Source organism: Tachyglossus aculeatus, chromosome X1 (assembly GCF_015852505.1).
Source record: "Tachyglossus aculeatus isolate mTacAcu1 chromosome X1, mTacAcu1.pri, whole genome shotgun sequence".
Classification (NCBI taxonomy): Eukaryota; Metazoa; Chordata; class Mammalia; order Monotremata; family Tachyglossidae; genus Tachyglossus; species Tachyglossus aculeatus.
Window position 1 is genome coordinate 115,201,514 of NC_052101.1, and position 24,148 is coordinate 115,225,661.

Sequence of the window (24,148 nt, forward strand, 5' to 3'; positions counted from 1 at the left end):
ATTACTACTACTGTCTTGAACTCTGGCCAAATCCCATCTAGAAAGAAGCTCAGGATATATATATATGTATATATATATAGGACAGTTTCATCCCCTACCAGACTAGGTGGCCCACACAGCAGCTGAAGGATTGTGCCCAGCTGATGAGGAAGCAGTCTATTGATAGATATTTTCTGCCCCTCAGCCTCAGGAATACAGACTTCATAATTGAGGGGAAGATTAGAAGATCAGTCCCCCTCTCCATCCCCCCCATCTTACCTCCTTCCCTTCCCCACAGCACCTGTGTATATGTATATATGTTTGTACATATTTATTACTCTATTTATTTATTTATTTTACTTGTACATATCTATTCTATTTATTTTATTTTGTTAGTATGTTTGGTTTTGATCTCTGTCTCCCCCTTTTAGACTGTGAGCCCACTGTTGGGTAGGGACTGTCTCTATATGTTGCCAACTTGCACTTCCCAAGTGCTTAGTACAGTGTTCTGCACACAGTAAGCGCTCAATAAATACGATTGATTGATTGATGTTTCTCAGAATGAGAATGGGACCAGGTACTCTTTGAATGAGGCAAACACCCCCAGGGGTTCACCATAGACTAGGTTCATTCATTCATTCAATCATATTTATTGAGCGCTTACTGTGTGCAGAGCACTGTACTAAGCGCTTGGGAAGTACAAGCTGGCAACGTATAGAGACGGTCCCTAACCAACAACAGGCTCACAGTCCACTCCGATGTTCAAACCAAGTAATATAGACTGAAATTTTCCTGCAACCAGTTTCCTAGGCTAACGACTACATTTTGTTGGCCTTAGTATTCAAAGATGATGGTACTGATTAATATTCTTTAAAACTGCAGCAAAACAGGAGTTCCTGGGGATACATGGAGGATTCCTGATTGTTTGCAGTCTTCAGACATGTCCTTCCCATTCTGTATCAGTTCCCCATGTTAGAAAATAGGGTGAATGGTCCCTGCCCCTTTTTCTCCTCCTCTATCACTTCTCAGGGGTGTTGTATGGAGACTACAGGAAGAGGAAAACTGTTCAGAACTCCTTGGAAAAATGGGTTGAGGGAAGCTTGGAACATTACAGGTAACACTATTTTCATGTACATACTACATTGTCAGGGGACTGAAATAGTTACATGACAACACACCTGTGACTTGTTTTAAGTAGTCTTATTTTATTGTTGTTATTCTAAGACCTAAATGAACATTAAGCAAAAGAAGGGATATGAAAATAACATTTTCCCTTTAATAAATAACCCTGACCAAATATGAAATTTGCAACCAAATTAAACATATTAAACCTATTTCATCTTCTTAAGCACATATAACATTTCAGTCATCTTCAAATTAACTCTGCCAAGCCACTAAATCCTTTTAAAGGTACTACCCAGAATGACTCCTGGGCAAAACCAGGACCTTATCTCTCAACCATTTTTCTGTTTTTATTCTGACTAAAAGTTTCAATTATCTTTAGTTGTTTGAACATGGCTGAAAACCTACTCTGTATATATATATGTATATATAGAGCCAAACAAACATCTATTCTAATCCCCCAACCCGAATATGTAACTTAAGTCGTAGTGGGAAAAAAAAACAACTTAATTGGAATACGTCCTAAGATCTAAATGCTTAAAGCAAAAGTAGAGGTACAAAGAGCACATTTTCCCTCCTAGAAAAGAAATACTGAGTTTTCAAGGAATAAATAAACTTAAGCGCATTTAACTTTACAGTCCTCTTCAAACTAACATTGCTAAGCCAAAATCCTTTTTAAATATGCTACTCAGACTCACTCCTGGATAAAGCCAGGACCTTATCTCTTTAACCATTTTTGTATGTTTTTATTCTAAGAGTTTCAGTTATCTTTAGTTGCCTGAAGATGGCTGAAAATCTACTCTGGGTAGATCGAAGAGGCTGACAAACAGTTATTTTAATCTCCCCCCTACCCCACAGCCCAAATTTATAACTTAAGTTTTAGCAAAAAAAATAAAATTGGGATGTGGTCCATACTTTGGTCCTACTTTTTACATCCTGTTGTTGAAAGAAAGACCCATTCCAGCTGGAACAGAAGCCCCACACCCCCTTACCCCCCAAACAGCTAGTTCCTTGGAGTTAACCTATCCACTTTCTTTTAAAAGACACTGTAATCCACAGAAGAAGAACACTCCACCTTGAGTATTAATGAAGGATTTAGGGCAAGTGTTTCAAATCTGTTTGCTCTAAGGTATGACATAGATCTACAACATTTAACATTTTTTTCCAGGGTAAGGAAGGTTCTTTGTTCCCTTAGAAGAAAGTTGGATTGCATCGCCCCTTCCGTCCCTTGAAGCGCTTCATGTTCTTGTAGGTGTTCATGACCAGCCGGCTAAGGAAGAATGGAAAAAGCATATGAATCAGCCAAAGATAAAAGTCTTCTCCAACCAATTCCAGGAACCTCCTAAATACTATTCAAAACATGACTATTTTTAAAAGAGTTGTGTTGAAAAATGGAAGAGGAGGAGTAGTGAAGCCAAGGCAACCCAGACCAGGACAGCTTCCTAAAACCTGACCAGAGGCAGGAAAGTAAAATGATAGACAGTGGCAAAAAATAAAAACATTAAGGAAAGAATTTCTGTTAGTTTGCAGAGTAGTGTCATTTCCTGCTTTTTAATGGGGATTTTTGGTATATGTGGCTTGTTCTTGTTGAATTGTATTTGAGTCTCTGCTGTAGGTGTTGAGTTAGCTTGATCCCAATCACTCATTCATTCACTCAGTCATATTCATTCACTCAATCGTACTTATTCAATCGTACTTATCAATCAATCAATCAATGATATTTATGGAGCACTTATTGTAAGAAGAGCACTGTATTAACCTCTTGAGAGAATACACTATAAAAGAATAGGTAGACAAGTTCCCTTCCACCAGGAGCTTACAGATCTTCTGTGAGGGTCTTCTCCGTAAAAGATCTAAGAGGAAGGTCTTACTTGAGATCAGAGAGTTCAAGAGCCAGCCCACAAACTGTTTCTGATGCATCTTCCTCTTGAGTAGAAGAGCAGCTCTCTAGGCTGACCGAAAAAGGGAAGGAGAGAAAGAAGGTTAGGAAAATCCCAATTGCAGCAAAACCCATCCGACTACCACATAAAGGTCAAACTGGGGGACTAGTATTTTGCCCCACATATAAAATATTGCTCTTCCCTTCATGGTCTGCCCACCAATCTCAAAATGAGACTCCTTAAAGAGAGGAATCATCAAGGAATGAAGGAGGGGAGCTTAGAAGAAAATAGGACAAGAAAACATGGTGGCACAACCATTAAAGAAACTGCTAATGTGTATCCATATACTCCACTTTTGTATAAGATGGAGACACAAATTACAGCCAGACAACTAGAATTGATGACATCATTTACGTACTAAGCTTAAATCATTTGAAATGAAAAGTAAAACAAGGGGAAGAAATAAAGAGCCTTGCAACTGATCGAAATCAATCAATAGTATTTACCGAGTGTCTACTGTGTGCAGATCATTGTACTAAGCACCTGGGAGAGTTCAATTGAACAAGGAGGCAAGGAGCGTGCACTCCAGCAGGGAAAACAGAAACTAGAGCAAATTATAGAAAGAAATGGGCAGAACAAGTCTACTTAGCAGTTTACAGGGTTGTTGTCCAGAATAACTAATACAAACAACTGTAAAGTCCTTTGCAAATAAAAAATGAATTCTACAGGCTAAATAATACTAGCAAAGTGGCACTTCTTTCTCCATCCTACCTGGACTTTTGATTATTCTGGCAAGAGTGGTTTTCCAGTGAAACTGGAAGATTTGAACTGGTTTGCCCTACATCAGTCCATGGATAACTTCCAGGCATGGCCAATATTGAATCAAAATTCAGAGAATTTTGCTAGAAAAGGAGGCAGAAAGGAAACACAAAAAGACTCAAGTTTCAGTACATATACATCTACTATCTAAAGGGACTTGATGGCTTTGATACAATTTCTTTCCATCAAATGGGCATTCCCTAGTCCATTCTCCCCATGTCCACAATAAAGGTGGACAGCTACTTGATTCAAGAGTCTTAAAGATTCTATCTAAATTATGCTAAAGATTTAATTTTCCAATTAACATCTCAACCAGGCACTTAGGACCCATGACTTGCATCAGCTAAAGTTTCCCATTCTAGCTAACTCATACATGCACTTCTTTTACTTACTCCTAGCTAGGGATTAGTTCCCTTAGCAGTCAATTCTGGACAGTTATTTACACAGTCAATAAAACTCTCTACTGTGAGCTACTTCCTAGAGCAGACAGGCCCTGAGGTTGGAGCATTGCCACATCAAAGGGAGCAGCATTTCTAGGCCAAACTACAAAGTGGGGAGCAAGGAAAACAGCTCCTTCTTCCTCTCATAGGAAATTAAAAAATGGGGGCTGGGACGGGGCAGGGAAAGAAGGAACCAAAGCTAAATCTCTTTGGCCAATAAAGGAAGGAAACATTCCATAATACCACAAAGGCAACATCCCAACAGGGCCAAAGAGCTAAGTGGGCAAGCCCTGGTCCCCTCTACCTCAAACTTCTCCATATAAAGGAATCACCTAGAATTCGTCTCATGACCTGTGGTCATGGTCTGTAATAATTCCTAAGGGCCCCATAGGGGCCAGGAAATGTGCCCTATCTGCAAATACTGCATATCTACTCCATCACCGAGTATAGTGCTTGGCACATAGTAAGCACCTATATTATTATTATTATTATTATCAAGAGGGCCTACACCCAGATATATATTGCCACAGAAGCAGGCGCCAGTGTCTCACCCACAGTATTCAATAAGCCATCCTGGAAAAGAGAATAATATTTATCGTATTTATAAAGCGCTTTACTATGTGCTTAACTGCCAGGGTAGAGGCAAGGTTAACAGATCAGACACAGTCCCTGTCCCATATGACACTCACAAGCTATCTTATCCTCATTTTACAGATGAGGAAAATGAGGCCCAGAGCCATGGGATGACGTACTCAAGGCCGTATGCAGGCCAATTGCTGAGCTAGAATTGGAACGCTGGTCACCTTACAGCCCTGTGCTCTTTTCACTAGGCCATGATGCCTTACCTAACAAGAATAATGAGGAGGTGGAGGAGAAAAGTATATCTCTGATAAATTTCACCAAGGAAAGCAGTGTGGTTTAGTGGAGAGAGCAGAGGCCGAGAAGCAGAAGTCCAATCCCAGTTCCACCACTTGCCTGTGTGACCTCGGGCAAGTCACTTCACTTCTCTGGGCCTCAGTTTCCTCATCTGTAAGATGGGGTTTCAACACCTGTTGACCTTCCTACTTAGACTATGAGCTCCATGTAGGCCTGGGGATGTCTGTTCTGCATATACTGTGAATTTAACCCAGCTCTTAATACAGTGCTTGGTATATGTTTAAGTGCTTAACAAATACAATTAATATTATTATTATTATGTCTCAAACGCATAACACCAATCGAGACCCTATGTCTGACTGATGAACCTAGAGGCAGAATAGGTCATAATGCCATCAAAGCATGCTAAAACTGTTTTGCAATACAAAAAAAACAAACATTTTGCTAATATATCTGAATAGGAACCAGTAATTAGTGGGGAAGGGAACAGAAACAAGATTGGAGTTTTTTATACCAATAGTCTCACCAATTTAGGCAAAGAAATGCTGGTTTTAGCATTGACTATATGCTGGAGAGCCTCACAATATTCCCTAGAATTCAGGCAGAATGGTAAGAGGGTAAGGAAAATAGCAGGAAGCTCACAGCATTCCTGAAGAGCAGCTGACAATCAGGCTGATTTTCAGGGCAATAGGGAAGCAAACACGAACACATGATCTCTTGGCTAAAAATGAATGCTTACATAAACTAAACTTTCAATCCTGAAATGTGACAACAGATTTAAAAATCTGTGAATCCCCTTTGGTTTGAGTGAAAAAAAAAGCAGAAAACGTGTGCCATTTGGAAACATGTGGATTGAGATATCTATATCTATCTATATATAAATTTTTCCCCAAAAGGATAGATTTCCCCTCCGCATATTTGGCCAATGTTTCCACCTGACTATAACACCATGGCTGTTATAGGTTTGGCAGCAATGGAACCTTCATTTATTTGCTCAGTTTGGAAGGAAGCTGGTCCTAAAAAAAAATCCCATCTTCACTAGGAAATCTAGCCATTTTAGGTGGAATGGGGAGAGGGTCAAAAGAGGACAGGGAGAAGGGAAGTGGAAGGAAAGAGGGAGAAAGCAAGGAAGAGAAGAAGGTGAAATAGCAGACTAGGGTACTTACCACCTATGACCATCCCCTGCCATCTGTACTGGGCTACCCTCAATCCTGAGCCCTGGAGCAGGTGCCCCAGTCACTGCACTAGGCCTGGCATTCAGGGAAAGTGCCCTCCCTTCTTTTCCCCCTTAACCTTTCTGTCTCCCTAGGTGACCACACACATCTCAGATTACCACTTTTTCCTTTAAATCTTTTGGGACACAAATATGTCCTTAAAGAACATAAAGCAGGAGAGACAAACCCTGAAATTTTGGGACTGTCGCCCCAACTTGGAATGTCCGAGCACCTTAACCCGAACTCAAACGAATAGTATGTAATTCCTTTCGCTGACAAATGCCCTCAACCAACCAACTTCCTGTGGCTGATTTGTCGCTTCATCGTCAGCATTTTGCACTTGCAGGAATGTAGCTCAGCAGAACCAGTGAAGTTGCAAGAATCTCCCACAAACGACAACTCTTCTTTGGTAAACAGACAAGCTGCCGGGGATTTGCCGGCCCAGGAAGAGGTGTTCTTTTTGGTAACATTCAGCCTAGACATTAGATGAATGAATCACTGCTCACGCTCCCCCTACAATCTGCTCTGGGACACAAAGCAAATTCTTCCTACTGCTGGAGGGCGCTTTCATTTCCTGTGGTTGGGAATGACATAGAAAGGGGGGGACTTTGGAAGTATCCTGTCAGTGACTATGCTTTGAAAAATGCCCCAAAGAGCGGAAATCTAATGTCTTTGATATTATTTCAAGGGAATCAAAAGTGTGCTAGGAATGGTCTGAAATAAAAATGTAAATGCAGATACCAAGGCTTTTTCTCTGGTCGGCAACTGGAATAAAATACACTGATATCACCTCTTACATTTCACATGGACATAAAAGATGTGGTTTATACCCAGACCTAAGTTTAAAACCACATTTCACAGGCTTTAGTGGAAAAGGAAGGAATGAGCTATCGTACCTGTTCAGGAGAATATTTGCAGATGTGACCTTCAAAAATATCTTGAACCTTATCTTCCACAACATTCTGCAACTTATCTTCAAAAACATCCTTAATCTCATCTTCAACAACTTTCTTACTCTGGTCCTCAAGAGCAATGTCTAAATCCAGAAAGCCCGATCTTTCCCAATGGTTGTTATTGCTATTAGTGGTGCTACTAATGAATGAATCATCTCCTTCAGTGAAAAATTCACTGATGTATTTTCTGGGCTTGGTTTCCTCATCAGGATCAGTTAGATAGTCTCTTCTCTTTGGCAGCTGGGCAGCTTTTTCCTTTTTGTCATTTTGCCTGGCACCAGAAGGTGGATCGCTTTGATCCGCCCACTCATCCAGAAAAGACCATAGAGTTTTGACACCTAGCCCCCTGAAAGGAGAACATTCTTTTTGATCTGTACTAGAAGATACCCAGTTCTGTTCAGGACATGCCAGCTTCTCCTCATCTGCAGTTTCTTGTGCAAGAGCTGTTCCCTGTATCTTTTCATACATTGTTTTTCTAAAGAGAGATAAGAGCGAGCTACCTTCAGATTCAGGTGACCATTTTGCTACGTCTTTTGCAGTTCCTTTCTCCTCTCTTAATTTATCAAGTTCCTCAGAGGAAGAACTGGCTTTGGCTTCGGTCCCAACCGGTTGATCAAAATTGAAAAATGAACGTGTCTCTAGTTCAGAGAAGACTGGGAATGCTTCAAAAGCTTGAGGGCTCCAGCTGCTACTCTTCTCTTCAGCCTGGCCCCTGATACTTTGTTCAGGAGCAGTTACTCTCAAATTTGAATTGAATAGAGTTGTGGTTATGCTGCTTTCCTCCTTTTCTCTTCTTTCTGGGGAGGAATCATCCTCCCAACCACCAAGTGGCTCAAGTATGCCTTCATCTTGACTATATCTTTTTTCTTGAGAAAAGTCCCACAGGCTAGCTCTTCCTTCTTTTGAGGTTTGTTTCTGCCCTATAGCCTGAGCATCACCACTCTGCAGGAACCATTCTTCTTTTTGGCTGAGCCCAACTATTTCAGCAGAGTGACCTGCTTCCATATTACTGTATTCTGGGTTTTCAGTGTCCAAGACGAAAGCCATTTCTTTTATAAAATGATTTTCATCAGTGTTTTCTTGTGGATAGAATGCAATCCCACTTCCTTGATCATATTCTTCTGAAGCAACAGCCTCAAAGAAATTTATGTTCTGAGACTGGAAGGGGCTTTTCCTAGTCTCCTCCTGACCTAACAGCATGTCTATGTCACTAATGTATTCCACTTGAGCATCTAACATAAATGAGTGGCAGGGACTATTGAGATCCTGGACAGTTCCTGACATTGGGACATTTGATTTTGAAAACAATTCCTAAGGAGAAGAAACAAGGGATAGAAATATCAATGGTTTGGGAAGCCAACACCTCACAATAGAGTTGTTGGGCTGAGATTGTGTGGTTGAAATCAGAGGTTGAAATCAGAGTGCCTAACTGCACTCATGAGGAGTCTGCTTCACACCTTGGAGGTGGCTCAATAAATTCCAGTGATGATGAGGACGATGATGAATAAGTCATATAGTAATAAAATGCTCTTGGTAGCTTTCCTTTTTCTAATGGAGTTCTGATTTCTAGTTAGACGCCTAGCCCATAATCATCTCCATGATCCACCAGGGTAGGTTACTAAATCACGTTAGGGTGATTTGGAGCATGCCTGAATGTTACAGTTTGGATTGAGACTCTCCACCCTCTTTTATTAAAGTCAATGAACTGTCACTGCCGCATCCTTGTCAGTAGCATCTTCGAACACTAAAGACAAGGATGTAGAACTTGATTTGACTATAAGGTTCCCAATTCACCTGCAAGTGACCCAGAAAATATGTGAGGGAGAGGAGGAAAAGGTGACAATTATCCCAAAATTGGGTTGTCACTCCAAATTTGGACACACTCTTTGCATGAGACCCAGGGAGAAAGCCTACAACTCCCAAACTAATCACACTTTTTTATTTGAAATTCTACCATAGCTATCTTGAAACAATTCTAAACAGGCCTGCACACTGCCCACTTTGAAAGTGTATTTGGGACGCAGAGTAACCCATGTAAAAACTCACATTATTGGATTTGGATTTGGCAGTGTGGAGAGTTGAGCACAGTACGTATATTCACATGCCGTATCTCTTTTTTGGGGGGGCAGGGTGGGGTGGGGTGGAGCGGGGCATGGAAAGGGGAGGGCAGAGTAGAAGCAGAGTTTCTCTCACTCCCTACCCTGAAGGTACTCAGTTACCACTCTACTACTACTGACTCCTAACCACTACAGCACCCACCCATTAGTGTCCTGCATGGCCGAACCCAGTGCCCAAGCCTGCTGCCCAAGGGAAGCAGCATGGTGTAAGGAAAGCAGCATGGTGCAGTGGATAGAGCATGGGCCTGGGAATCAGAAGGTCACGCATTCTAATCCCAGCTCTGCCATTTGTCTGCTGTGTAACCTTGGGCAAGTCACTTCACTTCTCTGGGCCTCAGTTACCTGATCTGTAAATTGGGGATTGAGACTGAGAGCCCCACGTGGGACCAGGGACGTATCCACCCCAGTGCCTAGTACAGTGTCTGACACATAGTGCTTAACAGATGCCATTATCATTATTATTATTATTATTATCATTATTATTACTATTATTAAGTCCCACTCCTGTGGTAACCAGGAAAAAGCAAGCCCAGCTGGGTTCAAACATTTCCTCCTGGATTCCCCTGTTTTAGGGTGGTTTTTTGCATGGTGGCAGCCGAGAGTCTGCAAGTTTCAATAGTTCCTTGAGACAACCACACACGTGTAAAAATGCCCTTGCATGCGTGAGAGTGTCTTCCAGAAGTGAGACCTGGAATCAGTTCCGGTTCCATTTGGATTCACTTCTGGTTTGAGCACAGGCTGGATTCAGACAATATGGTCCTGGACTCTGCTTAGGCAGACTAGATAAGATCAGGCAGGGAATTTGTACCCAGGTCAGTGCTATGGCTTCCACTGATATTGGCCACTGCAGGGAACTCTGAGCAGGCTGAAGAGTAATTCCAGCTGATGAGCCTTCTGGTGGCCAGAGCTCCAAAATTACTGAACCATCTAGTGCTTGTTGTTTACTCGTTAAAAGAGTCAAAGGATGCCTTAGTAAAAAATGACCCACCACCCGGATGGGTGGTGACACGGGACAAAAATCAGTTTCTTTACCTTGCTCCGTCCATCAGAGGAGCAGCATGGCCTAGTGGAAAGAACACTGGCCTGGGAGTAAGAGGACCTGGGTCCTTTCATTCAGTCGTATTTATTAAGCACTTATTGTGTGCAGGGTTATTATCATTATGGTATTTGTTAAGGGCTTACTATGTTCCAGGTATTCTACTAAGCACTGGACTCTGTACTAAGAGCTCGACTCCTGGCTCTGCTACTTGTCTGCTGTGTGTCCTTGGGCAAGCCACTTCACTTCTCTGGGCCCGTTTCCACATCTGCAAAATGGGGATTCAATCCCTGTTTGCCCTTCTACTTAGATTGCGAACCTCAAGTGGGACAGGGACTGTGTCCAACACGATTATCTTGGCTCTACCCCAGTGTTTAGTATGGCATTTAGCACAGAGTAAGTGCTTAACAAATACCACTATTATTATTCTTATTATAACACATTAGCATATTAGAAGTAAGACCTGATAAGGAATCAAAACCAGGGAAGCAGTGTAAACCTGGCATATTAACAGGAAATATATCTGAAGCAATTTTACAGGAAACCAAAGGTGCCTTTTATCACTTCAAACAAATAAAATTAACAAATCCCTGAAGATGCTTGCATTTGTATCCTTGAGCAATACATGGGTATTCAATTTTTTTTTCTAGAAACAACCACATATTATACCTTGCGCACAGGCCCCAAGTCCTTCAATCCTCATTGCCTTCCACGTGGTTTAGTGGAAACAGCATATTCCTGGGAGTCAAGAGAACTGGGTTCTAGTCCCGGCTCTATCAATGAATGGCCTATGGGGACTTGGGTATCTCCCTTAATTTCTTTGTGGTTCAGTTTCCTCACCTGTCAAATGGGGGAATGATGTCCTCCCTCCGCACATCCGCCAAGCTAGCTCTCTTCTCCATTCAAGGCCCTACTGAGAGCTCACCTCCTCCAGGAGGCCTCCCCAGACTGAGCTCCCTCCTTCCTCTCCCCCTCCACCCCCTCTCCATCCCCCTCACCTTACCTCCTTCCCCTCCCCACAGCACCTGTATATATGTATATATGTTTGTATGTATTTATTACTCTATTTATTTATTTTATTTGTACATATTTATTCTATTTATTTTATTTTGTTAATATGCTTTGTTTTGTTCTCTGTCCTCCCCTTCTAGACTGTGAGCCCACTGTTGGGTAGGGACCGTCTCTATATGTTGCCAACTTGTACTTCCCAAGTGCTTAGTACAGTGCTCTGCACACAGTAAGCGCTCAATAAATATGATTGATTGAATGAATGAATGAATGAATACCTGTCTCTCCGCTACATCATAGGGTGCTGGGAGGATTTATATGATTTCTATGAAAGCGCTTCGGAAAAATAAAAGTGCTAGACAAAACAAGCTATTAGGAGGAGGAGGAGGAGGAAGAATGGGGTCAAGTGTATATTTAAATGTCTTTTTTTAATTTTCTGTGATCAATCAGTGGTATTTGATTGAGTTCAGTTCTTATTGGAACCAGGTCAAGAAGAACCTAATTCTTTCATTCAATTGTATTTATTGAGCACTTACTGTGTGCAGAGAACTGAACTAAGCGTTTATAATAATGGTATTTGTTAAGTGCTTACTATGTACCAAGCACTGTTCTAAGTGCTGGGGTAGATAGAAGCAAATCGTGGTGGGTAGGGAATGTGACTGTTTATTGTTGTATTGTACTCTCCCAAGAGCTTAGTACAGTGCTCTGCACACAGTAAGCACTCAATAAATATGATTGAATGAATGAATGAACAGTAGGACACAGTCCGTCTCACGTTCATTCACTCATTCATTCGATCAATCGTATTTACTGAGCGTTTACTGTGTGCACAGCACTGTACTAAGCGCTTGGAAAGTACAATTCGGCAACAGATAGAAACAGTCCCTACCCAATAATAGACTCACAGTCTAGAAGGGGGAGACAGACAACCAAACAAAACATGTGGGATTCACAGTCCCAATCCCCATTTTATAGATGAGGAAACGGAAGCCCAGATAAGTGAAGTGACTTGCCCAAGGTCACACAGCAGACATGTGGCGGAGCCAGGATTAGAACACATGACCTTCTGACTCCGAGGCCCATGCTCTATCCACTATGCCATGCTGCTTCTGTATCTGGGAGCGTGTTTGCTAATTCTGTTGTCCTGTACTCTCCCAAGTGCTTAGTACAGTGCTCTGCACATAGTAAGAGCTCAATAGATACCACTGATTAATTGATTGATCTGTGTCATCTTAGGTTTTGCCGAGCTCGATTGTGTAAGGAGATGAAGCAAAACAGTTGGCTTCTGAGAAGTGGCACTACATTCTGGAAGGTGAGCATTCCATTTCCTGAATACAGGCCCTTATGCAGCATCTAAGGGATGATTACTACCAGCAGCACATTACTTTCCTGAGTCTCAATGAACTTCCGAACACTCACCTCGGATAAAGTATCATCAAAACAGGCCCATTGGTGACTATGTCCGGAGGGAATCATCGTTTCATCATCGGATGAGCTGGGTTAGAGCAAAAAATGAAAAGGAATCAAATGTTCATTAGATAAATTTTTAAGAGGTACCTGAAGAGGTAAATCGACAGATCCCATCTTTCCTTAAAAGGATAACCCGGGACACGTGATAGAAGAAAGCCAGGGCTGAAGTTGGCCCAGACCTCCCTGAAAATAATAATAGGGTTTCATTTATTTTTATGAACATGGGGAGCATGGGCTGGGAAAATGCATTTAGTTGACTGAATAGGAGACACCAGCCCCTTGAAAAAGAATTAAAGTTTGAAGATCAGGGTTGTGGAGTCTTCTTGTCTGGGGATTCTGAAGACCAGACAACTATCTTTCTGCCACGAAGGTGGAAGAGATGAACAAAATGGCTTCTTGAGATCCTTGCCAGGGAGAGAAGAGGAAGAGGAAGGCATATTGTAGATCGCTTAGAGAAGCAGCATGGCCTAGTGGGTAGCGCATGGGCCTGGGTGTCAGGAGGAGCTGTGTTCCAAACCCGGCTCCTGCACTTGTCTGCTGGGTGATCTTGGGCAAGTCACTTACCTTCTCTGTGTCTCAGTTACCTCTTCTGTAAAATGGGGATTAATATTATGGGCTGTGTCCAAACTGATTAGCTTGTATTTACCCCAGCACTTAGTACAGAGCCTGGCACACAGTAAGCACTTAACAAATACCATAAAAAACCCCTCTTATCTTAACAAAATTAAAGTTTAGGACTAATCATAATCCCTTCAGATTTGCAGGGAAGGGAGTTTAGGAAGAGAAGCTATGAGAAGGAATGAATGTCTATAAAGAGCTTTGAGGTCTTTATAATGATAATAGGACCTTATATTTACATAGTGCCAACCCTGTGCTCTCAAGACCAATTACTTTCATTACACTAAATCTTAGATTATTGCTCAAATATTGCTGTTTAAACTAGTTGAAAATTTACTTATCTACTGGTGCCTCCTCTTTATCACTCTGCTCAATGGCGGTTGGCACTTCTTCTAAGCCTTCAAAATCATCCAAATTAAGCATACGGTTCAGGTCCGTACTGTCTTGGTTCATTTTGACGTCTTCCTGAGAGTTTATTCTTGTGGCTTTTTTGGCTTGGAAAGGACAGGTTTCATCTTCTTCATCTGAGATGAAGACAGAATGTTACACAAGAGATTGTTATTGCTGACCTCCCTGCCTCCTGTCTTTCCCCACTCCAATCCATACTTCAGTCTCCTGCCTGGATCATTTTTCTATAAAAATGTTCAGGACGTGTTTCTCCACTCCTCAGGAAACTCCAATGGTTGCCCATCCACCTCCACATCAAACAAAAACTCCTCACCATTGGCTTTAAAGCACTCAATCACCTTGCCCCCTCCTACTTCACCTTGCTACTCTCCTACCTCAACCCAGCCCATACACTTCTAATGCTAACCTTCTCACTGTGCCTTGATCTCATCTATCTCACCACTGACCTCTCAACCATATACTAATAATAATAATAGTAATTATGGAATTTGTTAAGCACTTACTATGTGCCAAGCACTGTTCTAAGCACTGGGCAGATACAAGGTAATCAGGTTGTCCCATATGGGGCTCACAGTCTTAATACTCATTTTACAGATGAGGTAACTGAGGCACAGAGAAATTGAGTGGCTTGCCCAAGATTACACAGCAGATGAGTGGTGGAGCCGGGATTAGATCCCAGTCCTCTGACTCCTAGCCCATGCTCTTTCCATTAAGCCACGCACATCCTACCTCTGGCCTGGAACGCCCTCCCTCCTCATATCCGACAGACAATAACACTCTCCCCGCTTCAAAGCCTTATTGAAGGCACATCTCCCCCAAGAAGCCTTGTTCACTAAGCCCTCCTTTCCTATTGTCCCTCTCCTTTCTGCATCACCCTGACTTGCTCCCTTCATTCATTTCCCCCACAGCACTTATTTACATATCTGTAATTTAATTATTTATATTAATGACCATCTCCCCCTCTAGACTGTAAGTTCATTGCGGGCAGGGAATGTGTCTATTTATTGTTATAATGTACTCTCCCAAGTGCTTAGTACAGTGCTCTATACACAGTAAGTGCTCAATAAATACAATTGAATAAATGAATGAATGAATGAAAAAACATAGGTGACTATCTCAAATCATTTAAAAGAGTAAATTCACTCCTGACACCTATGGGCCATGATGGGAGAGTTAACTTGTGTGTGATGTATGTGCAAGAGAAGCTAGCCTTCAGAGGAGATAAGAAATGACTGCTGATAATTGGGAGTTTGAACTGAACTACTGTACAGGCAGTCCTCAATTTATGATTTTTTTTTATTTTGAAGTCCGGTATTTACAACACTTCTACATTTACCTGCTGTTTCCGTTTCACAACACATCAGCATCAGTTTGACTTTAGAACACCACCCTCCTTTATGGCACTAGTTTTGGTTTGGAGAAGCAGTTTGGCCTAGTGGATAGAGCATGGGCCTGAGAGCCAGAAGGACTTGGGTTCTAATAGCTCCATCACTTGTCTGTTGTGTGAATTTGGGCAAGTTACTTAACTTCTCTGTGCCTCTGTTACCTAATCTGTAAAATGGGGTTTAAGACTGTGAGCCCTATGTGGGACAGGGACTGGGTCCAACTCAATTACCTTATATCTACCCCTGTGTTTAGTACAGTGCCTGGAACATAGTAAGCACGTAACAAATACCACAGTTAGAGAAGCAGCATGGCTCAGTGGAAATAGCCTGGTCTTGGGAGTCAGAGGTCGTGGGTTCTAATCCCGACTCTGCCACATGTCTGCTGTGTGACTTTGGGTGAGTCACTTAACTTCTCTGAGCCTCAATTCCCTCATCTGTAAAATGGGGATGAAGACTGTGAGCCCCACATGGGACAACCTGATCACCTTGTATCCCCCCCAGTGCTTAGAACAGTGTTTTGCACATAGTAAGCGCTTAACAAATGCCATTATTATTATTATTATTATTATTATTATTATTGAGAGCGTGGACAATGGAAGCACCCAGAAGCCACAGGGATTTAGGGAACAATTTTAAAAGCTGCAATGTGGGGGGTAGAGGGGACATATGAACTTGGCTTTGTCCCCATTAAGCACTTTGAAACTCACTCCAGCTCACAATAATTATGCAAGCATCCCATTTCCCCTATCCCTAATCTACTTTAATATGTCTCCTTCATAGACTGTAAGCTCCTACTAGACAGGGATTGCATCTATGAACTCTGTTGTATTGTACTTTCCGAAGCACTTACTACAGCGCTCTGCACACAGTAAGCACTCAATAAATTCATTCATTCATTCATTCATTCAATCGTATTTATTGAGCGCTTACTGTGTGCAGAGCACTGTACTAAGCGCTTGGGAAGTACAAGTTGGCAACATATAGAGACGGTCCCTACCCAACAGTGGGCTCACAGTCTAGAAGGACGAAACAGAGAACAAAACAAAACATATTAACAAAATAAAATAAATAGAATAAATATGTACAAATAAAATAAATAAATAGATTAATATACACATACAAACATATATACATATATACAGGTGCTGTGGGGAGGGGAAGGAGGTAAGGCAGAGGGGATGGGGAGGGGGAGGAGGGGGAGAGGAAGGAGGGGGCTCAGTCTGGGAAGGCCTCCTGGAGGAGGTGAGCTCTCAGTAGGGCTTTGAAGGGAGAAAGAGTGCCAGCTTGGCGGATGTGCGGAGGGAGGGCATTCCAGGCCAGGGGGATGATGTGGGCCTGGGGTTGACGGTGGGACAGGCGAGAACGAGGCATGGTGAGTAGATTAGCGGCAGAGGAGCGGAGGGTGCGGGCTGGGCTGTAGAAGGAGAGAAGGGAGGTGTGGTAGGAGGGGGCGAGGTGATGGACAGCCTTGAAGCCAAGGGTGAGGAGTTTCTGCCTGATGCGTAGGTTGATTGGTAGCCACTGGAGATTTTTGAGGAGGGGAGTAACATGCCCAGAGCATTTCTGGACAAAGATGATCCAGGCAGTGGTGTGAAGTATGGATTGAAGTGGGGAGAGACAGGAGGATAGGAGATCAGAGAGGAGGCTGATGCAGTAATCCAGACGGGATAGGATGAGAGCTTGAACGAGCTTGAAATACCACTGTTTGATTGATTGAGAGGCCAGAGGCAAGAACGACCTGATCACAAGATGGAGTCACCACACTGGGTTGATAGCTCCTTTTTACTTTCAATGAGCTATCTATCATGAGTCACTCTGAGTCAATACAATAACATAAATGTAGCTATATTACTCACCTATAATTGATTGAGAATACTATTCTGGGCAATTTGGGGAAAAATAGGGTATCTGATCTCGGTTCAGGAACCAATCCCTGATTTAGTTGGTTAGCTATGGTATTTGTTAAATGCTTATTATGTGACAAGCACTGTGCTACAACTGTTCCTATGATTCATTCATTCATTCATTCAATCATATTTATTGAGTGCTTACTGTGTGCAGAGCACTGTATTATGTGCTTGGGAGAGTACAATATCACAGTAAACAGACACATTCCCTGCCCACAACAAGCTTACAGTCTAGAGCAGGAGATAGACATTAACAGAGAAGCAGCATGGCTCAGTGGAAAGGGCACAGGCTTTAGAGTCAGGGGTCATGGGTTCAAATCTTGGCTCCACCACTTGTCAGCTGTGTGACTTTAGGCAAGTCACTTAACTTCTCTGTGCCTCAGTTATCTGTAAAATGGGGATTAAAACTGTGAGCCTCCCGTGGGACAACCTGATCACCTTGTAACCTCTCCAGCGCTTAGAACAGTGCTTTGCACATAGTAAGCACTTAACAAATACCATTATTATTATTATTATATAAATAAATGTTACAGGTATATAGATAAGTGCTGTGGGGCTGGGAGGGGGGATGAATAAAGGGGGCAAGTCGGTGATGCAGAAGGGAGTGGGAGAAGAGGAAAGGAGGGCTTAGTTCAGGAAGGCCACTTGGAGGAGATGTGCCTTCAATAAGACTTTGAAGCAGGGGAGAGAAACTGTGTGTCGGATTTGAGGAGGGAGAGTGTTCCAGGCTAGAGGCAGGATGTGGGCGAGAGGTCAGTGGGGAGATAGATGAGATTGAGGAACAGTAAGAAGGTTAGCATTAGATGAGTGAAGTGTGTGGGCTGGGTTGTAGTAGGAGAGTAGCTAGGTGAGGTAGGAGGGGCCAAGGTGATTAAGTGCTTTAAAGCCAATGGTGAGACGTTTTTGTTTGATGCGGAGGTGGATGGGCAACCACTGGAGTTTCTTGAGGATTGGGGAAAAATGTCCTGAACATTTTTGTAGAAAAATAATCAGGGCAGGAGAGTGCAGTATGGACTGGAGTGGAGAGAGACAGGAGGCTGGGAGGTCAGCAAAGAGGCAGTAATCAAGGCAGGATAGAATAAATGATGGGATTAACATGGTAGCAGTTTGGATGGAGAGGAAAGGACAGATTTTAGCAATGCTGTAAAGGCAGAACAATCTTCACCATGTTGAAGATGAGGGATTTAGTGAGGAATTGAATATGTAGGTTGAATAAAAAAGAGGAGTCAAGGATAAGCCAAGGTCGTGGGCTTGTGAGACAGGAATGATGGTGATGCCATCTACAGTGATGGGAAAGTGAGGGGGAGCAGAGGATTTGGGTGGAATGAAAAGAAATTCTGTTTTAGACGGGTTAAATTTGAGGTGACGAGAAGACATCCAAGTAGGCTGTCTTCAAGGCAGGAGGAAATGCAGAGAGGGAGAGAGTTCAGGGCTAGAGTTGTAGGTTTGGGTATCATCCATATAGATGTGGTAGTTGAAGCCATGTGAGCGAATGAGTTCTCCAAGTGAGTGGGTGTAGATGGAGAATAGAAGGGGACCCAGAACTAAACCTTAAGGAACACCCTCAGTTAAGGGGTGGGAGGCAGAGGAGGAGCCCAAGAAAGAGACTGAAAATGAGCAGCCAGAGAGATAAGAGGAGAACCCGGAGAGGACAGTGTCAGTGAAGCCACGGTTGGATAGTGTTTCAAGAAGAAGGGGGTGGTCTACTGTGTTGAAGGCAGTTGAGAGGTCAAGGAGGACTAGGATGGAGTAGGGGCAAGAAGAAGAACATTGGTGACCTTTGAGAGAGCGGCTTCTGTGGAGTGAAGAGTGCAGAAGCCAGATTGGAGGGGGTCAAGGAGAGAATTGGAGGAGAGGAATTTGAGACAGTAGGGATAGACAAATCGCCCAAGGAGTTTGGAGAGGAATACTAGGAGGGAGATGGGGTGATAACTGGAGGGATCCATGGGGTCAAGGGAGGGTTCTTTTAGGATGGGGAGACATGGGCATGTTTGAGAGCAGTGGGGAATAATAATAATAATAATGGCATTTGTTAAGCACTTACTATGTGCAGAGCACTGTTCTAAGCGCTGTGGGGGGATACAAGGTGATCAAGTTGTCCTACGTGAGGCTCACAGTCATAATCCCCATTTTACAGATGAGGTAACTGAGGCTCAGAGAAGTTAAGTGACTTGCCCAAGGTCACACAGCAGACATGTGGCGGAGTTGGAATTTGAACCCATGACCTCTGACTCCAAAGCCCGTGCTCTTTCCACTGAGCCACGCTGCTTCTCTGGCCATTGGAGGGCCATTGGAGAGCGAACAGCTTAAGATGGCTGTTAGGGAGGGAAGAAGGGATGGGGCAAGTGTTTTGATAAGGTGTGATGGAATAAGGTCAGATGTACAGGTGGAGGGGGGGATTTTGAGAGAAGGCAGGAGATCTCCTTTACAGATTCTGCTGGGAAAGCTGGGAGAATTGAAAGAAGGGGCAGGAGGTGGGAGGGGCAGAAGAGATTTTAGGGAGCTCATGTCTGATAGTTTCAATTTTCTTAATAAAGTAGGTGGCTAGGTCATTAGGGGAAAGGGATGGGGGAGGTGGGGGAACAGGAGGTTTGAGGAGCGAGTTAAAAGTCTGGAACAACCAGCGAAGGTGATGGGCATAGGTGTCAATAAGGGTGGAGAAATCATTTTTTTCGGGCAGAGTTAAAAGCACCCAAGGATAAACTCAAAGTGGATGAAGTTGACCTGGTATCTAGATTTCCGCCAGCAGTGTTCTGCAGCTTGTGCACAAGCGTGAATGAAGCGGACCGTGAAGGTGATCCAGGGCTGTGGGTTAGTGGTACGAAATCGATGAAGGGATGGGGGAGCGAGTGAGTTGAGTTCAGTAGAGAGGGTGGTGTTGAGAGTGTCTATTTGATCGTCAAGGGAAGGTAGTTTGGGTACGGAGGCTAAGTGGGACATTACGAGTTGAGAAAATTGGATAGGGTCAAAAAATCGGACGTTTCTGTGGGGGGACAGTACAGGCTTACGGGAGGGAGGTGTGTAGGAGAGCAGGCAAGTGAGGAGGTTGTGGTCAGATAGAGGGATTTCAGAGTTGGTGAGGGTAGAGATTATGCAGTGGCTAGAGACGATGAGGTCGAGTGTGTGTTCAAGTTGATGAGTGGGTGAAGTGGGGTGGAGCAAGAAGTCAGTGGAGTTGAGGAGTGATAGAAGGCGGGCAGCAGAAGGGTCATCAAGAACATCTATGTGGATATTGCAGTTCCAAAGGATTAATGTAGGCATGGAGGAAGAGAGAAAGAATGTGATCAAAATGGTTAAAGAAGTTGGAGATGGGACCTGGAGGGCAGTAGATGACCGTTACTAGAATCTGGAGTGGGTGGTAGAGGCGGACGATATGGGCTTCGAAGGACAGGAGAGAAAGGGATGGGGGCGATGGAATGGTACGAAAGCGGGACTGGGGCATGAGAAGGAAGCCAACGCCTCCTCCTTTCCCAGTGAATCTGGGGGAGTGGGAGAAGATGAAGCCCCCCTCTAGAGAAATCAGCAGGGGAGAACGTGTCATCTGGGGAGAGCCAGGTTTTGGTGATGGGGAGGAGGAGGAGGAGGAGGAGGAGGAGGAGGAGGAGGAGGAGGAGGAGGAGGAGGAGGAGGAGGAGGAGAAGTGATGGGACCAGGTACAGGTCAAGGATAAAGGGAAGCTTCCCCATGATGGAGCAGGGGTTCCACAGGCCACACTTGATTGAGGCTGTTTTGGGGGGTTGGGGGCAGGGACGGCATTGAGGGGTGGGGAGGGGTGGGATGGAAGTGAGTTGACAGGGGCTGGCACGGGGGGAGGGGGACCAGGGGTGATGCTGGGACAGGATTAGGGGGATGAGGTGGGGTGGAGGAGGGGACAGGGAAGGTGTGGGGAGAGGGGAGGACTGCGATGGACTGACAGGTGGGGATTGAAGGGGCATGGGGTGGTCAATGAAGTTTAGAAAATTGATTCTGACATATTGTAAATTAAGATGCAGTTTTCAAGAACCGTTTGTGTCATAAACCTAAGGACTGTCTGGAGGAGGTGAAGCAACAAATAAAGGCAAGAGGTGGGGCCAAAAAGGCAGGAAATAAAAATGTTGCAATATTCTGTACTAAGTGTTTTGGAAGAACAATAGAGGCACAAGTCACATTCTCTGACCACTAGGAGCTGATACTCTTAACAGGGGAGTCAGCCGTAGAAGTATTCAAAATCAGAATAAAATAGAATCTTCAATCAAATATACATATATACACAAGTATTGAGGATTAGCATAAATAAATAAATACTGTGTGCAAGAGACGACTGAAAGGTAAGCCCCAGTTTTTTATTGATTCCACAAAATGTGATTAGCTGTGCAGGGGGAGATGAATAACGCAAAAATCCCTTGCAATGTTTGCTGGGAATAATAACAAGTAGCAATGCCAGCTGGGCACCACAAATGGGTCACAGATAAGGAAAGGAAAAAATGATCTAATGCCGCTTTCAAGGGCCTCAGGGCCCTGATAATCAACTCTGTTCATCACATCTTTGAGGAAAAAGTAGTAAGCGCTTAAAAAAACCACAATTACTATCGTTATTATTATCATTAATGGGAAGAGGTGGAGAAATAATAGCATTTATTGAACTTAGACTCAATGCAGTGCACCACAATATTCAACACTTGTGAAAACGCAACAGAAACACAAGACACATCCCTTGCGCAAAAGGAGCTCACATTCTAGTGGGGGAAACAGATGTAAAAAATATTTACAAACGGTAGAATCAGAATAGTTGAATGTACAATTGAATATACTTGTATAAGTAAAAATGTAAGTGCTATAGATGCCTGGCAGGTTGATACAATTCAATATGCTGGAAATTAATTGGAGGAAGTGGGATTTTGAGAGGGTTTTGAAGGTGGTGAGGGCTGAGGTCTGGTGGATTTGTAAGGGGGGTGGTATTTCACACGGGGAGAATAGTGTGAGTATGGGGTCAGAGGTGGTTGAAGTAACACCAGAGTACAATTAGGTGAGTATGGGAGGAGCAAAGAGTACAAACTAGGAAATAGCAGTTGAAAAGAGCTGATGAGTAAAGTGGAGAATTTTGAAGCCATCGGATAGGTATTGTTGGATGGGGATGAAGGTTAGCAGCCACTGGAGGTTTTTGAGGAGTGTTATGTTGAGGTCTACCATGAAGTATATTCTAGGAATGGAAACAAGTGCTGGAGGGGGTGGAATTGGTTTTTTTAAAATATGCATTATAGACATTTATATTAACATGATTTATAGTAATGTCTCCCCTCTCACTGTAAACTCGTTGTAGCCGGAGAACATGTTTACCAACCCTGTTGTATTGTGCTCTCCCAAGAGCATAGTGTGATCTGCACACGGCAAGTGCTCAATAAATACCATTGATTGACCGATTGATTCATCTTTGGGTTAATATTCTGGATACTTCCTGACCAATATTTCTCTATGGAACATTTTAGGAAAAGTCAAGTTAAAAACTGCAGGATTTGGATTGTATTGTAACGTTGATTTGGCTGTACATCATACCCCTTAACATGGATTGAAATTTAATCTAGGTAAGAATTCTTTAGTTCAGTTTCTTCCCCTTAAAAAAAAGTGGGGGGAGAGGGGAATTTCACTCATAAGGGAAAGTCAGTATGCAGGGATCCTCTAGGCAAATGATAATGGTTTAGAAATTAAGTACCTGATGGTTCAGCCTTTCTTTTATTCTTCTGATTCATTTTAGCTCCCTGGGATATCTGCAAACAAAATACTCTATTCAGAGGGCTTCCCAAACTCAACTACCTGACCAGGAGCAAAAAACAGGTTCCAACTCCAGCTCCACTTGGCCTTGAACCCTATTTCCTCAAGTGAGGGTCAAAGTCCAGGATCTAGGGAATATTTGGTGGGGGGGAAATGGGTAATGGGTCACATGGACAAAGGGGTCAGGGTTAGAGGTCCCTACTTTAGTCCTGTTGGGCAGAATTGGGCAGAATAGAGAAGCAGGGTGGCTCAGTGGAAAGAGCATGGGTTTGGGAGTCAGAGGTCATGGGTTCAAATTCCGGCTCTGCCAACTGTCAGCTGTGTGACTTTGGGCAAATCACTTAACTTCTCTGTGTCTCAGTTACCTCATCTGTAAAATGGGGATTAAGACTGTTAGCCCCACCTGGGACATCCTCCCCAGTGCTTAGACCAGTGCTCTGCACAAAGTAAGCGCTGAACAAATGTCATTATTATGCTCATTATTAATTCAAACTCAGGATCAGGGTGGGCAATTCCTTGAGGAGACTGGGTTTATTTTTCAAAAATCCTCGAGTCCAGTCCTGACCTGAAACCCTGGCTGGAGGTTGGCGCCTGGGTGGCGTTAAGCCGCATAAAATGGGAATCGAAGGAAACCCTTAAAACCAATCTAAAACTTCTGTTAGGACTAGAACCCAAGCCCAGGGGCTGAAGGGTGACTTGGGAGTCAAGAGATTTAAGGCCCCAAGGGGCTTCTCTTTTCCACACTCCAGCCTCCATGTCCTTCGCCGTGGGCCTCTTTTCCTAACGGTCCCCTCTGTGGAGCCGTCTTTCCCAACCTCTCCTTCACTGAGGGGCCTCTTTCCCAACACTTCCTTCACCGAGGGCCCCTTTTCCTAACATCTTCTTCAGTGAGGGCCCCTTTTCCTAACATCTTCTTCAGTGAGGGCCCCTTTTCCTTACGTTCCCTTCGCTGAAGTCCTCTTTTCCTAACGCCCCCTTCGTCGAGGGCCCCTTTTCCCACCGCTCCCCGCTCGACAGCCGTCGAAGCGCCCTCGCCTTTCCCGCCCAAACGGCTAACGGCCCGTCTGGCGCGGGGCCTCTCGGGAGTTGTAGTCCGCTCCCCGGGCCAGCCGTCACGCGCCCCCGCGACGCGCGCGACGCCGCCGGGCGGCCGGCCGTAAAGCTGGAA

At 43.7% G+C, this 24,148-nt stretch overlaps 1 protein-coding gene across 2 annotated transcripts; it reads right to left on the minus strand.

Moving 5' to 3' along the window:
- Nucleotides 1–1,256: 1,256 nt before the first annotated feature.
- LOC119919654 lies at nucleotides 1,257–23,989 on the minus strand. Of its 2 annotated transcripts, XM_038740232.1 has the most exons (8): nucleotides 23,920–23,989; nucleotides 22,922–22,976; nucleotides 13,870–14,056; nucleotides 12,864–12,939; nucleotides 7,227–8,594; nucleotides 3,753–3,883; nucleotides 2,973–3,053; nucleotides 1,257–2,371 (listed from the first exon to the last, which is right to left on the minus strand). In XM_038740232.1, exons 2-8 carry the CDS (start codon nucleotides 22,956–22,958, stop codon nucleotides 2,293–2,295), a joined length of 1,959 nt encoding a protein of 652 aa, XP_038596160.1. In that variant the 5' UTR covers nucleotides 22,959–22,976; nucleotides 23,920–23,989; the 3' UTR covers nucleotides 1,257–2,292. The 2 variants fall into 2 exon arrangements, with proteins under 2 accessions (XP_038596160.1, XP_038596161.1); XM_038740233.1 differs by lacking the exons at nucleotides 13,870–14,056; nucleotides 23,920–23,989 and having other exon boundaries at nucleotides 22,922–22,970.
- Nucleotides 23,990–24,148: the final 159 nt, after the last annotated feature.

Excerpts from the sequence above, each read along its gene's own strand:
- LOC119919654 (XM_038740232.1), bottom strand. The coding sequence starts at position 22,958 with ATGAATCAGAAGAATAAAAGAAAGGCTGAACCATCAG. Across the intron at positions 8,595-12,863 it reads TTGATGATACTTTATCCGAG|GAATTGTTTTCAAAATCAAA; the intron begins GTGAGTGTTCGG and ends TCTTCTCCTTAG. Across the intron at positions 2,372-2,972 it reads CTTGAACTCTCTGATCTCAA|CCGGCTGGTCATGAACACCT; the intron begins GTAAGACCTTCC and ends ATTCTTCCTTAG.